The sequence below is a fragment of the Panthera uncia genome, chromosome X, assembly GCF_023721935.1.
Source record: "Panthera uncia isolate 11264 chromosome X, Puncia_PCG_1.0, whole genome shotgun sequence".
Classification (NCBI taxonomy): domain Eukaryota; kingdom Metazoa; phylum Chordata; class Mammalia; order Carnivora; family Felidae; genus Panthera; species Panthera uncia.
The window spans coordinates 58,424,524-58,439,290 of NC_064817.1; the positions used below are offsets into that span (position 1 = coordinate 58,424,524).

The 14,767-nt window shown below is 39.6% G+C and overlaps 1 protein-coding gene and 1 long non-coding RNA gene across 2 annotated transcripts in view; one reads left to right on the forward strand and one right to left on the reverse strand.

Moving 5' to 3' along the window:
* Nucleotides 1-14,201, reverse strand: part of ZDHHC15 (zinc finger DHHC-type palmitoyltransferase 15) — a 184,074-nt gene extending 169,873 nt beyond the window's left edge. The window contains exon 1 of the mRNA XM_049644682.1: nt 13,858-14,201. Within this exon, the coding sequence (XP_049500639.1) occupies nt 13,858-13,993 (136 nt within the window). The 5' untranslated portion in view covers nt 13,994-14,201. The remainder of the gene's footprint in view (nt 1-13,857) is intronic.
* A 126-nt stretch (nt 14,202-14,327) lies between these two features.
* Nucleotides 14,328-14,767, forward strand: part of LOC125932207 (uncharacterized) — a 40,774-nt gene continuing 40,334 nt past the window's right edge. The window contains exon 1 of the long non-coding RNA XR_007460554.1: nt 14,328-14,581. This is a non-coding gene — a long non-coding RNA (uncharacterized LOC125932207). The remainder of the gene's footprint in view (nt 14,582-14,767) is intronic.

A 14,767-nucleotide genomic window follows, 5' to 3' on the forward strand; every position in this document is an offset into this window, starting at 1 on the left:
ACAGAGCCGGGTGGAGAGTATGGGGAAAGCACCCCCCCCCAAAAAGCAGCTGGAGAGAAAGTGGAAAAGTGGAAATAGCCTAAGGGACTGAACTAAAAAGGGAGAAAGGAGAAAGGAGAGGGTTTAACTTCATTAATACTCTATAAACAGGCGGAGCACAGAGTCTGAAACTCCATAGCTCAATACTTGGCGATGTTCTGTTGGGAAGGGCGAATCCCCAGGAGCAGAGTGGGGTCTGGGATGTCCTCAGGCCACACAGAGAGAAGCGGTTCCACTGCTGGAAGGACATTTGTTAGAGGCTGTGTGGCCACCAGGTTCCAGCAGACCCCAGAGAGCAACCGCATTTGCCAGTGCTGGAACAATGTCATTAAGGGTGAAACCTAGTGCCAGATGTGTGTTGTGATTTTCCATAATCCCTGAAATGTTGCTGCTATACAATCGTATGATTTTTTTCTGGGGTAGGCTGGTACCCAGCCATAGTCTCTGGGCATTGGCAGCAGCACATCCCGCAAATGTTCCTAGGTGTGGCCAGCACCTGGCCATTGCTCGGTGAGATTCTCCCCCAGAGGATCTGAGTGGGTCAAAGCCGCAGTCCCTCAAAGTGAGGGGTTTGAAAACACAGCCGCATATGAGATAAAACTCAGGAGGGAGGGTTGCTGCCTGGCAACCTGAACAGCTTGGTCACAGTGTAAAAGCAAGGAATGAATGGAAGCCAGAGACAAGGGACGGGTGCAAGACTGCTTGTTGGGGAGAGCACAGAAGTCTGACACTAGAGACTGGGTAGCTGGGGGATGCTATTTTCACCTTCCCGTGCAAGTGCATACACACCTACAAGTGCCACAACTATCCACCCCAGTAAGCTATGCAGAGCCATCTAGTGGAGAATGGAGCAGTTGCACTAAGCCCTGCCCAACTGGGCCAACCTTGCTCTTCAGGAACACCACAAATATCTCTGCCTGCTTACTTTATGGATTATAAAGTGCTTCATAGTTTGACTTCTAGGGGAAACGATGTAATTTCAACCGTATTTCAGTCTGTTTGCTGGTCCATCCATTCAATTTTTGTTTTGTTTTTTTTGTTTCTTTTCTTTCTCTTGAATACAGAAAGGAAAAATTATTTTTACTTTCAATTTATTATTCAAATATTTTTATTTCTTCTGCTATATTTTTTACTTTTTTGTATATCTCACATTCTATTTAACATCCATCATTTCATTCTATTTCATTGTATTCATTTTCTCAAATTTTCAAATGTTTCCTTTTTTTTTCTTGTTTTCCTCCCCCCCCCTTTTTTCCACTCATCTATCAAGATCCTTTCAATAACGAGACCAAAACACACTTAGGATGTAGCACCACTTATTTGAGTTTTGTGCGTGTGTGTGTGTGTCTATGTGTGTGTCTGTGTGTTGTTTTTAGTTTATTTTAATTTTTTTACCTTATTAATTCCTTTTTTTCCTTCAAAATGACAAAACGAAAGAATTCACCACAAAAGAAAGAGCAGGAAGAAATGAGAACCAGGGACTGAATCAACACATATACAAGCAAAATGTCTGAACCAGAATTTAGAATCACGAGAGATCCTGGGAAGATGGCGGCGTAGGAGGACGCAGGGCTCACCGCGCATCCTGCTGATCACTTAGATTCCACCTACACCTGCCTAAATAACCCAGAAAACCGCCAGAAGACTAGCAGAACAGAGTCTCCAGAGCCAAGCGCAGACGAGAGGCCCACGGAAGAGGGTGGGAAGGGCGGCGAGGCAGTGTGCGCTGCAGAATTTAGAATCACGATAATAAGAATACTAGCTGGGGTCGAAAATAGATTAGAATCCATCTCTCCGGAGATAAAAGAAGTAAAAGCTAGTCAGGATGAAATAAAAAGTGTTTTAACTGAGCTGCAATCTTGAATGGATGCCACAATGGCAAGGATGGGTGAGGCAGAGCAGCAAAACAGCGATATAGAGGAGAAATGTATGGAGAATAATGAAGGAGAAAAAATGAGGGAGACTAAGGCAAAAGTGAATGATGTAACAATTAGAGAACTCAGTGATTCATGAGAAAGTAATAACATCCAAATCATAGGGGTCCCAGAAGATAAAGAGAGAGAAATAGGGGTAGAAGAGTTATGTGAGCAAATCATAGCAGAAAACATTCCTAATCTATGGAAAGACACAGACATCCAAATCCAGGAGGCACAGAAGACTCCCAGTAGATTCAACAAAAACCAACCATCACCAAGGCATATCATAGTAAAATTCACAAAATACTCAGGCAAGGAAAGAATCATGAAAGCAGCAAGGGAAAAAAATCTTTAACCTATAAGGGAAGACAGATCAGGTTCACAGCAGACCTATCGACAGAAACTTGGCATACCAGAAAGGAATGGCAGGATATACTCAATGTGCTGAATCAGAAAAATTTGTCCACCAAGGCTGTCATTCAAAATAGAAGGAGAGATTAAAAGTTTCCCAGACAAACAAGAATTAAAGGATTTCATGACTACTACACCAGCCTTGCAAGAAATTTTAAGGGGGACTCTCGGGGAGGTGGGGGAAGGCAAGGGAAAAAAAAGAACAAAAGCAACAAAGACTAGAAAGGACCAGAGAACACCACCAGAAACTCCAACTCTACAAGAAACATAGCGGCAATAAATTCATATCATTCAGTACTCACTCTAAACGTCATGGACTCAATGCTCCAACCAAAAGACATAGGGTAACAGAATGGATAAGAAAACAAAATCCATGTATATGCTGCTCACAAGAGACCCACTTTAGACCTAAAGACACCTTCAGATTGAAAATAAGGGGATGGAGAACCATCTATCATGCTAATGGTCGCCAAAAGAAAACCGGAGTGACCATACTTATATCAGACAATCTAGACTTTAAAATAAAGACTGTAACAAGAGATGAAGAAGGGCATTATATCATAATTAAGGGGTCTATCCACCAAGAAGACCTAACAATTGTAAACATTTAGGCTCCAAAAGTGAAAGCACTGGAATATATAAATCAATCACAAAGAAACTAATTGATAATAATACCATAATAGTAGGGGACTTCAACGACCTACTTACAGCAATGTACATACAGATCATCTAAACAGAAAATCAACAAGGAAACAATGGCTTTGAATGACACACTGGGCCAGATGGACTTAACAGATATGTTCAGAATATTTCAGCCTAAAGCAGTGGAATATAAACTCTTCTCCAGCACACATGGAACATTCTCCAGAATAGATTACATACTGGGACACAAATAAGCCCTCAACAAGTACAAAAAGTTTGAGATCATACTGTGAATATTTTCAGACCTGAATGCTATGAAACTTGAAATCAACCACAAGAAAAAATTTGGAAAGGTCACAAATACTTGGAGACTAAAGAACATCCTACTAAGGAATGAATGGGCTAACCAAGAAGTTAAAGAGGAAATTAAAAAGTACATGGAAACCAATGAAAATGATAACACTCCAACCCAAAACCTCTGGGAGGCAGCAAACACGGTCATAAGAGGAAAGTATATAGCAATCCTGGCCTTGCTAAAGAAGGAAGAAAGGTCTCAGATACACAACTTAACCTTACACCTTAAAGAGCTGGAAAAAGAACAGGAAATGAAACCCAAAATCAGCGGAAGACAGGAAATAATAAAGATTAGAGCAGAAATCAATGCTATCCAAACCAAAACAATCAAACAAACAAACAAAAAAACCAATAGAACAGATCAAAGAAAACAGAAGCTGGATCTTTGAAAGAATTAACAAAATGGATAAACCACTAGCCAGTTTGATCAATAAGAAAAAGGAAACGACCCAAATAAATAAAATCAAGAATGAAAGAGGAGAGATCAAAACCAACACAGCAGAGAAAAAAAACACATTAATAAGAGAATATTATGAGCAATTATATGCCAATAAAATTGGCAATCCGAAGGAAATGGACAAATTCCAAGAAACATATACACTACAAAAACTGAAACAGGAAGAAATACAAAATTTGAACAGACCCATATCCAGTAAAGAAATCGAATTGTAATCAAAAATCTCCCAAAACACAAGAGTCCAGGGCCAGATGGCTTTCCCGGGGAATTCTACCAAACATTTAAGGAAGAGTTAACACCTATTCTCTTGAAGCTGTTCCAAAAAATAGAAATGGAAGGAAAACTTCCAAACTCTTTCTATGAAGCCAGAATTACCTTGATTCCAAAACCAGACAAAGACCCCACTAAAAAGGAGAACTATAGACCAATTTCCCTGATGAACATGGATGCAAAAATCGTCAACAAGATATTAGCCAACAGGATCCAATACATTAAAAAAAATATTCACCAAAACTAAGTGGGACTTATACCTGGATGCAGGGCTGGTTCAGTATCTACAAAACAATCAATGTGATTACCACATCAATAAAAGAAAGGACAGGAACCACACGATCCTCTCAACAGATTCAGAGAAAGCATTTGACAAAATACAGCATCCTTTCTTGATGAATACCCTTAAGTAAGTAGGGATAGAAGGATCATATCTGGAGATCATAAAAGCCATATATGAAAGACCCGATGCTAATATCATCCTCAATGGGGAAAAACTGAGAGCTTTCCCCCTAAGGTCAGGAACAAGACAGGGATGTCCACTCTTGTCACTGTTATTCAACATAATATTGGAAGTCTTAGCCTCAGCAATCAGACAACACAAAGAAATAAAAGGCATCGAAATTGGCCAGGAGGAGGTCAAACTTTCACTTTTCGCAGATGACATGATAATCTATATGGAACACCCAAAAGATTTCACCAAAAACCTGCTAGAACTGATTGATGAATTCAGCAAAGTGACAGGATATAAAATCAGTGCACAGAAATCAGTTGCATTCCTATAAACCAACAATGAAGCAACAGAAAAAGAAATCAAGGAATGGATCCCATTAACAGTTGCACAAAAAACCGTAAAATACCTAGGAATAAATCTAACCAAAGAGATGAAAAATCTATACACTGACAACTATAGAAAGCTTATGAAAGAAATTGAAGAAGACACCAAAAAATGGAAAAAGATTCCATGCTCCTGGATAGGAAGAACAAATATTGTTAAAATTTGATACTACCCAAAGCAATCTACATATTCAATGCAATCCCTATCAAAGTAACACGAGCATTATTCACAGAGCTAGAACAAACAATCCTAAAATTTGTATGGAACCAGAAAAGACCCCGAATAGCCAAAGCAATCTTGAAAAAGAAAATCAAAGCAGGAGGCATCACAGTTCCAGACTTCAAGCTATACTACAAAGCTGTAATCATCCAGACAGTATGGTACTGGCACAAGAACAGACACTCAGATCAATGCAACACAATACAGAACCCAGAAATGGACCCACAAACATATGGCCAAGTAATCTTTGACAAAGCAGGAAAGACTATTCAATGGAACAAAGACAGTCTCTTCAGTAAGTGGTGCTGCAAAAACTGGACAGCGACATGCAGAAGAATGAACATGGGCCACTTCCTTACACTATACACAAAAATAAACTCAAAATGGATGAAAGACCTAAATGTAAGATGGGAAACCATCAAACCCTCGAGGAGAAAGCAGGCAAAAACCTCTTTGACCTCGGTTGCCACAACTTCTTACTCAACACGTCTCCAGGGGCAAGGGAAACAAAAGCAAAAATGAACTATTGGGACCTCATTAACATAAAAATCTTCTGTACAGTGAAGGAAGCAATCAGCAAAACTGAAAGGCAACCAATGGAATGGGAGAAGATATTTGGAAATGACATATCAAATGAAGGGTTAGTATTCAAAATATATAAAGAACTTATCAAACTCAACACCCAAGAAACAAAGAATCCAGTGAAGAAATGGGCAAAAGACATGAATAGACACTTCTCCAAGGAAGATATCCAGATGGCGAACAGACACATGAAAAAATGCTCAACATCACTCATCATCAGGAAAATACATATCAAAACCGCAATGAGATACCACCTCACACCTGTCAATTGGCTAACATTTACAATTCAGGCAACAATAGATGTTGGCAAGGATGCAGAGAAAGAGTATCTCTTTTGCATTGCTGGTGGGAATACATACTGGTGCAGCCCCTCTGGAAAACAGCACGGAGGTTCCTCAAAAAGTTAAGAATAGAACTACTCTATGACCCCATAATTGTACTCCTAGGTATTTATCCAAGTGTGCTGTTTCAAAGAGGCACATGCACCCCAATGTTTATAGCAATGATACTGACAATAGCCAAAGTATGGAAAGAGCCCAAATGTCTATAAACGGATGAATGGATAAAGAAATGTGGTATACATATACAATGGAGTATTACTCGGCAATCAAAATGAATGAAATCTTGCCATTCACTAGTATGTGGGTTGAACTAGAGGGTATTACGCTAAGTGAAATTAGTCAGTCAGAGAAAGACAAATGTCATATGACTTCACTCATATGAGGACTTTAAGATACAAAACAGATGAACATAAGGGAAGGGAAGCAAAAATAATATAAAAACAGGGTAGCGGACAAACCCTACGAGACTCTTAAATATGGAGAACAAACAGAGGGTTACTGGAGGGGTTGTGGGAGGGGTTATGGGCTAAATGGGTAAGGGGCATTAAGGAATCTACTCCTGAAATCATTGTTGCACTATATGCTAACTAACTTGGATATAAATTAAAAATATAAATTAAATAAAAATTAAAAAAAAAAAGAAAATGAGAAGAGAACTCATGGAATGGGAGAAAATATGTGCAGATCATTAATCTGAAAAGGACAGAGTATTTTGAATTTACAAAGAAATCTTACAATTCAGTAACAAAAGAAAACCTAATTTAAAAATGGGCAAAGAACTTAAATAGCCATTTATTTTAAAAAGATACACAGATGGCCAACAAGCATAGGAAAATATTCTCATCATCACTGATTATCAGAGAAATGCAAATCAATATCATGAGATACCACTTTGTACCCACTATTATGGTTATATATAAAAAGAGAGAATGAGGTAAGGATGAGGAGAAATCAGAATCCTCCTTTATTACTTGTAAGAATGTAAAATTGTGGAAAATAATTTGGAGGCTTCCTCAAAAATTAAACATAGATTTAACACACATCCCAGCAATTTCCACCCCTCTCTCTGGTATTTACTCAACAGAATGGAAAACAAGTATTCAAATAAATATTGTACACAAATGTTTATAGCAGCACTATTTAGAATGGACAAAAGGTAGAAGTAACCCAAATGTCCATCAACAGATGGATAAACTATGGCATATATACACAATTGCATTATTATTCAACCAGTAAAAGTAATGAGGTACTGTTACATACTACAATGTGGTTGAGCCTCAAAAACATTATGGTAACTGAAAGAAACGAGACACAAAAGGGCACATATTGTATGATTCCATATATGTGAAACATTCAGAATAGGTAAATCCATAAAGACAGAACACAGATTAGTGGTTGGTAGGGACTAGGGGGAGGAGAGAAGGGGGAATGACTGTTTAATGCCTATGAAGTATCCTTTTGTGGTGATGAAAATGTTTTGGAACTAGATATTAGTGATGGTTGTGCAACATTGTAAATGTACTAAATGTACACTTTAAGATGGTTAGTTTTATGTTATATAAATTTTACCTACAAAATGGATCCTGTTACTTTTCTCACTGTCTAAAAGTCTAAGCTTATTTTCCTGAGCCAAGCAGAATCCCTTATATCCTCATTCATAATAGTAATAACAGATTACTATTTAATGAGCCCTTATAATGTGCTATCAACTGGAATACATGCTTTATGTGCATATTATTTTTTCAAGTTTTTATTTAAAGTCCAGTTAGTTAACATACAATGTAATATGTATATAAAATATAGTTATTCACCACTTACATACAATACCCAGTGCCCAACACTAGTGCCCTCCTTAGCACTCATCACCCATTTAACCCATTCCCCTACCCACCACTCCTCAGTTTATTCTCTACAGTTAAAAGTCTGTTTCTTGGTTTGCCTCTCTCTCTTTTCCCCCATGTTCATTTGTTTTGTTTCTTAAATTCCATATATGAATGAAATCATATAGTATGTGTCTTTTTCTGACATATTTCACTTAGCATAATACTCTCTAGCTCCACCCATGTCTTTGCACATGGCAAGATTTCATTCTTTTTGATGGTTGAATTATATTCCATTGAACATATATATACCACTTCTTCTTTATCCATTCATTAGTCGATAGATATTTGGACTCTTTCCATAGTTTGGCTATTGTTGATAATGCTGCTATAAACATCAGGGTGCATTTTTGTATCCTTTGGGGAAATACCTAGTAGTGCAATTACTAGATCGTAGTTCTATTTTTAACTTTTTGAGGAACTTCCATACTATTTTCCACAGTGGCTGCACCAGTTGGCATTCCCACCAACAGGGTAAGAGGGTTCCTCTTTCTCAGCATCCTCGCCAAAACCTGTGGTTTCCTGTGTTGCTTAATTTTAGCTATACTGACAGGTGTGAGGTGATATCTTATTGTAGTTTTGCTTTGTATCTCCCTAATGATGAGTAACATTGAGCGTCTTCATGTGCCTGCTAACATTTTTCACAGAGCGAGAACAAACAATCCTGAAATTTGTATGGAACCACAAAAGACCCCAATAGCCAAAGCAATCTTGAAAAAGAAAAGCAAAACAAAAGGCATCACAATTCCAGACTTCAAGTTATATTACAAAGCTGTAGTGATCAAGACAATATGGTACTGGCATAAAAATAGACACATAGATGAATGGAACAGAATAGAAAACCCATGGACCCACAACTATATGGCCAACTCATCTTTGACAAAGCAGGAAAGAATATCCAATGGAAAAAAGACGGTCTCCTCAACAAAGGGTGTTGGGAAAACTGGACAGCAATATGCAGAAGAATAAAACTGGACCATTTTCTTATGGCATACACAAAATGAATTCAAAATGGATCAAATCCTACATGTGAGACAGGAAACCATCAAAATCCTAGAGGAGGATACAGGCGGCAACCTCTTTGACATTGGCCATAGCAACTTCTTACTAGATATATCTCCTGAGGCAAAGGAAACAAAAGCACAAATAAACTATTGAAGTCCCAATAGTTTATTCTTCATCAAGATAAAAAGCTTCTACACAGCAAAGGAAAGAATCAACAAAACTAAAATGCAACCTTTGGAATGGGATATTTGCAAATGACATATCTGATAAAGGGTTAGTATCCAAAATATATAAGGACCTTATAAAACTCAACACCCAAAAAACAAATAATCCAGTTAAAAATGGGCAGAAGATATAAATGAACATTTTTTCAATGAAAACATACAGGATACATCATATTATTTAATTTTTTTTTACATTTTATTTATTTGTGATAGAGAGACAGAGCACAAGTGGGGGGGGGCAGCGGGCAGAGAGAGACGGAGACACAGAATCTGAAGCAGGCTCTAGGCTCCAAGCTGTCAGCACAGAGTCCAACACAGGGCTCAAACTCACAGACCGTGAGATCATGACCTGAGCTGAAGTCAGACGCTTAACTGACTGAGCCACCTAGGTACCCCAAAGCTTGTTGTCTGGATACATCATATTATTTAAATCTCACAACAACAATGCTATAAATGGCATATAGTAGGTGCTAAGCAAGTATCTGTGGTATGAATAAACAACCCTATAAGCAAGGTGCCATGTGAGGCAACTGTGGTTGAGAAAGATTAGGTAACCTGCCTCAGGTCTCCTAGTTAGTAAGTGGCAGAATTCAAGCTTGTTAGACAAAATTATAAGACAAAATACCACTTTTGGCTTCAGTTCTAACCTGAAATTACAATAAAGACATCAGGTTCTATTTCTAGAAAGAAGTTAGGTCCTTAATATTACTTTTTGAGTCATATTGAAATTCAAATCTAGTAATTAGGTTGGTTTTCTTTGGTTTCAGGCATCCTTGGCATCCAATTCTCCATTATTTACTAAACATTTGACTTTGGGAAGATTTGATTTACCCTCTCTGAAACAAAGTTTTCAGGAGATTGTAAAGTGAAGATGATAGAATGAAGGTGGAGCCAGAATTGGAAGTCAAGGCTACCTTACTCTCCTGGTTTTTAAATAATGGTAACTGATACAAAATGTTAAGAAAACACTGTGCAGGCCAAATAAAATACATCTGCAGGGTGCATTTGGCCTATTAGTCACATGTTTTGACCTCTGTATTAGTTGAGAGAAGGCAGAGAGTTAAGACATCATGGTGGTTGAAGCATGGACTGTAGAACCATACTGCCTGGGTTGCCATCCAAGTGTGGTCATTTCCTAGCTCTATGACCTTAGACAACTTTCTTAATATGTCTGTGCCTCAGTTTTCTTGTCTTTAAAATGGGCATAATGAGTATGTACCTTATAAGGTTTTTATGAGGATTAATTTGTGTGTATGTGTGTCTTTTAAAACAGTGCATATAACAAGTGCTCTGCAAATATGCTAAATTAAACAAACTAAATAAGCTCTAAGGTACCTTTGATTATTTTCACTAATTGTAACTTGGTCTTTGCCTCAGTTTGGTCATTTGTGCCTCAGTTTGCACATCTGTAAAATGGGGACAATAGGGGTACCTCCTTTGTATGGTTATTGTCAGGATTAACTGATTTAATATAGACAGTTAATATATCTACAGTACTTAGAATATTGCCTAGAACAGATTAAGCACTATGTAAATGTTAGCCATTATCATTATTAATTTTTAAAATGATTGCTTGGCAAAGCTCATGTAAGTCAGTACTGCAAAATTCCAAAATATATTTAACAATATTTATTTACAACAACTAGGCATTGATCTTAGGAGCAAAGTCCATAGTATAATAATGGAGCTACACTTTTTTTAAGTTTATATATTTATTTTGAGAGAGACAGAACATGATCCTGTGAGCAAGGGAGGGGCAGAGAGAGAGAGAGAGAGAGAGAGAGAGAGAGAGAATCCCAAGCAGGCTCCACACTGTCAGCGCAGAGCCCAACATAGGACTCAATCACATGAACTGTGAGATCATGACCTGAGCCAAAATCAAGCGTTGGAGGCTCAAGTGACTGAGCTACCCAGGTGCCTCTGGAGTTGAACTTTTAACCCTTCAATCAATCATTCAAGAAAGCAAAATGGTAAATAGTCTGAGAATAGAAAAACTTCCCAATCATTGCACAGCCCACTTAATACTACTTCATAAAGCTGAGGTTTATTGTTGAGAGAAAGGTTGAGATAAAATGAAAAACAGCCTAAACTTGAATTTATAAAGGCAACTAATTGAATTTATTCTTAACATCTCTCTACATTTTCCATAATAAATCTAAGAAGAAGAAGTGAAAAATTCAAACTCTCATGCACAGTTAATTAGAAGAAAGTTCTATATTGGGAAATAGAGTTATCTCTTGGCTCCCTACTTAATCCCCATCTACCTGGAGTACACTATTGCTTTGTCAGGTATGTAAGGAAGGAAGTTGTAAGTAGGGTCAGGTCCTGGGGTTGAACAAATCAGCACCCCATCTTTAAGAATCTGGTATAAATAAAGGAATCTTGAAAGGACTTGGCAGTGAGTGGATGATCAATGGGACAAATAAGAGTCCTAGTGTGAAGGGATTAGAAGTATACTGGATCCTCACACTGAATGATTAGGGATTGCAGGACATAAGTTTAAAGGTTCTAGAAGTGGGATTTCTCATACTGAAGTGACAATAACTATTAGTGAATCTCCTTTGAGAAGAGAAGGAAATTCTTCAATGTGAGAGGACAGAGGCAAGGGGAGATCTCACTGTAAGAAAAACAGAAGCTCTGTTGTGAGGAGACAGAATATAATATGAAAACTCCATTGTGAATTGATAAGAACACTATAAAATCATTAGGGATAAGGATAGGTGACTTGGGTAATACAATTTGGGAACATACAAGTTAGTATGTTGGGGTTTGTGTCTGGAAATATGTAATTCTGAGCTTGAAAGCATAAAATATGCTGTGGGGACCATTTGATAGCTAAAAAGGGAATTAAATGCTCCCTAATGTGACAGGATAGGGTACAAGAGGACTCTCTAGATTTATAAAAGGGGTGGTCTAATGAGATGGGACAAGAAATGAGGCTCTCATTGGACTGAGAAGGAAATATTACAAATCCCAGTGGAAAAGGATGGTGTTTTCCTAGGTTGAGAAGACAGGGGACAAGGAACTCTAGACGGAAGATAAAATAATAATAATAATAATAATAATAATAATAAAACCCTAGAGAAAGAGGATGACAAAATGTAGGGCTAACAATGAAAGAGGACTGCAGCAGGTGGGGAGTAGGTTTCAAAAAATATAACAAGGCAGGATTATCATTAGAAAAGTAGCAGCCCTGGGGCGCCTGGGTGGCTCAGTCAGTTAAGCAGCCGACTTCGGCTCAGGTCATGATCTCTCGGTCTGTGAGTTCGAGCCCCGCGTCAGGCTCTGTGCTGACAGCTCAGAGCCTGGAGCCTGTTTCAGATTCTGTGTCTCCCTCCCTCTCTGCCCCTCCCCCTCTCTCTGCCCCTCCCCTGTTCACGCTCTGTCTCTCTCTGTCTCAAAAATAAATAAAAACGTTAAAAAAAAAAAAAAGAAAAAAAAAAAAAAGAAAAGAAAAGTAGCAGCCCTTGGCGGGTGCCTGAGTGGCTCGGTTGGTTAAGCCTTGGACTCCGGATTTCAGCTCAGGTCATGATCCCACAGTTTGTGAGTTGGAGCCCCACGTGGGGCTCTGCATTGACAGTGCAGAGCCTGCTTGGGATTCTCTCTCTCCCTCTCTCTCAACCCCTCCCCCACTCCCTATCTCTATCAGAATAAATAAATAAACTTTAAAACAAAAGAAAAGTAGTGGCCCTTTGAAGGGGTATGAGAGATATTGTGGAAAACCTTGTGGGAGGGTAAAAAGGACACTACTGTGAGAAGAGAGTGGACAAGGCATGACCATATTGTGATAAAAGCAGGGTGCCTGGTATGAAGGGTCAGAAAATAATATGGGAACCCTAATGGAAAGTAGTGAATGCTCCTCAAAGGAGGAAAGCAGAAGAATAAGGGGAACCCCAGTGTGATAAAATCAGGGGCTCTAAATGAGGGGACAGGGAAAGATATATTGTAGGACTCCCATTCTATTGGAGAAGATGATAAAACGGTAAAGCCCACAGGGAAAGAGAATAAAGGGCCCATTTTCACTGTGTGAAAACGGGACACCGCAGTGGAATAAAACAAGGCATACTGTGGGGTCCTAAGTGGGAGAAGATGTGAGGTACTTCAGCCAGTGTGAGAGGATCACAGAAAAAGGATGAATTCCAGTGTTGGAAAAAAGAGAGCTTATAAGAGAGTACAGGAAATATTTTGGGATTCCTAGTAGAAAGGAATGTGAAAATGTGGGGCTCCTAGTTGTATGTATTGGTAGGATTCATAGTGTAAGCAGTTTACCGAGATGGGGTGTGTTGTTTCCTCAATTCTGTAGGGTAGGAGCCCCCCGGAATGAGAACACCAGGCACAAGCAGTTGTCCTGTATGAGAAAAGGGGGCTCTAGTGGAAAGAGCCAGTACATTCTTGTGAGTAAGGCTAGGGAATAACGTAAGAAACCCTAGGTAGGAAGCGATGGCGACATGGTAGGACCCTCATGGGAAGGTGCAAGAAATATTGTGGGAAGCTAGAGGTTGGAGACGAGGAGGTCTCCAGAGAGCTAAAAACAAACAACACGCTCCCCTAAACAAACAAACAAACAAAATCCCGCAATGTGAGGGATAAGAACACAGGGGAAGGGGACACCAGTGTGAAGGGTACGACAGACAAGCTGAAGTATAATTTCCCCACCTTAGGTGCCCAGCTCCACTTACCCAGGCAGAGTTCAAAGACATAGGCATAGTAGGACCAAAGCACAACGAGGACGATAACAAGCACAGGCACCCAGGAAAGTACTCGGCGGCAGCACCGCAGCCCCCAGGACAGAGCCATCTTCCAGCCGCGCCTCATCTTTGGATCGAAGATCGACCAAGCAGGCCTGCTGGCGCTGGGTTGGAACTGCTGGGCTGGCAGCTAGGAGGAGGGAAGGCGCGCTTTGCGGCGCTCCACTGCCTAGCCTGGCGGGAACTGTCTCTCCGAGCCGGTCGATACCACCTGTAAGGCTGCAGGGCAGTGTGCTCCCTGCCTGGCACAATAGGCATGAGTCATGGCAAGGAGGAACTGACAACCCTGGAGCGGAAGGTGATCCGCCTGGCAGTCGAGCAGTCGAGGCTAGGCAAATTCTGAGGAAATGCAGTCCCTCCCCTTTCCTCTTTTTCCACCCCCTAGCTATATACAGCTCTACATGCAGACCTAGACCTCTGCAAAACAATAAAGCGGAAGAAATTTGGGTCCGCCCATGTGCTCTTACTGCACTGCGTCCTCCCTTCATCTCCTTTCTGATCTTTATGTTTTTCTGTCTCTGTTTCCCCCGTCAACACATACACGCAGTGCGAGATACCAGCCACAGCATCTTAAGACTTAAAGGTTATCCAACCCCATCCTCCCACTGCTGCTTCAACAATGTGCTTAAAGCGTAGTGCCGCAATCACTGCTTAGGTAAGTCCGTTCACAGGACGCTCCCTCCTTCCTTCTCTTCTTCCCTTACCCCTTCGTCCATTTTCGGAATAAATAAACATATTGGTACAGAAAAACAAAGAAGGAGACGTTAATTCTGTGAGGGGTCAGGGAAAGATACAAAGGTAGTAATATTTAAACTGAGCTTTATTTTTTTTTATTTTTTTT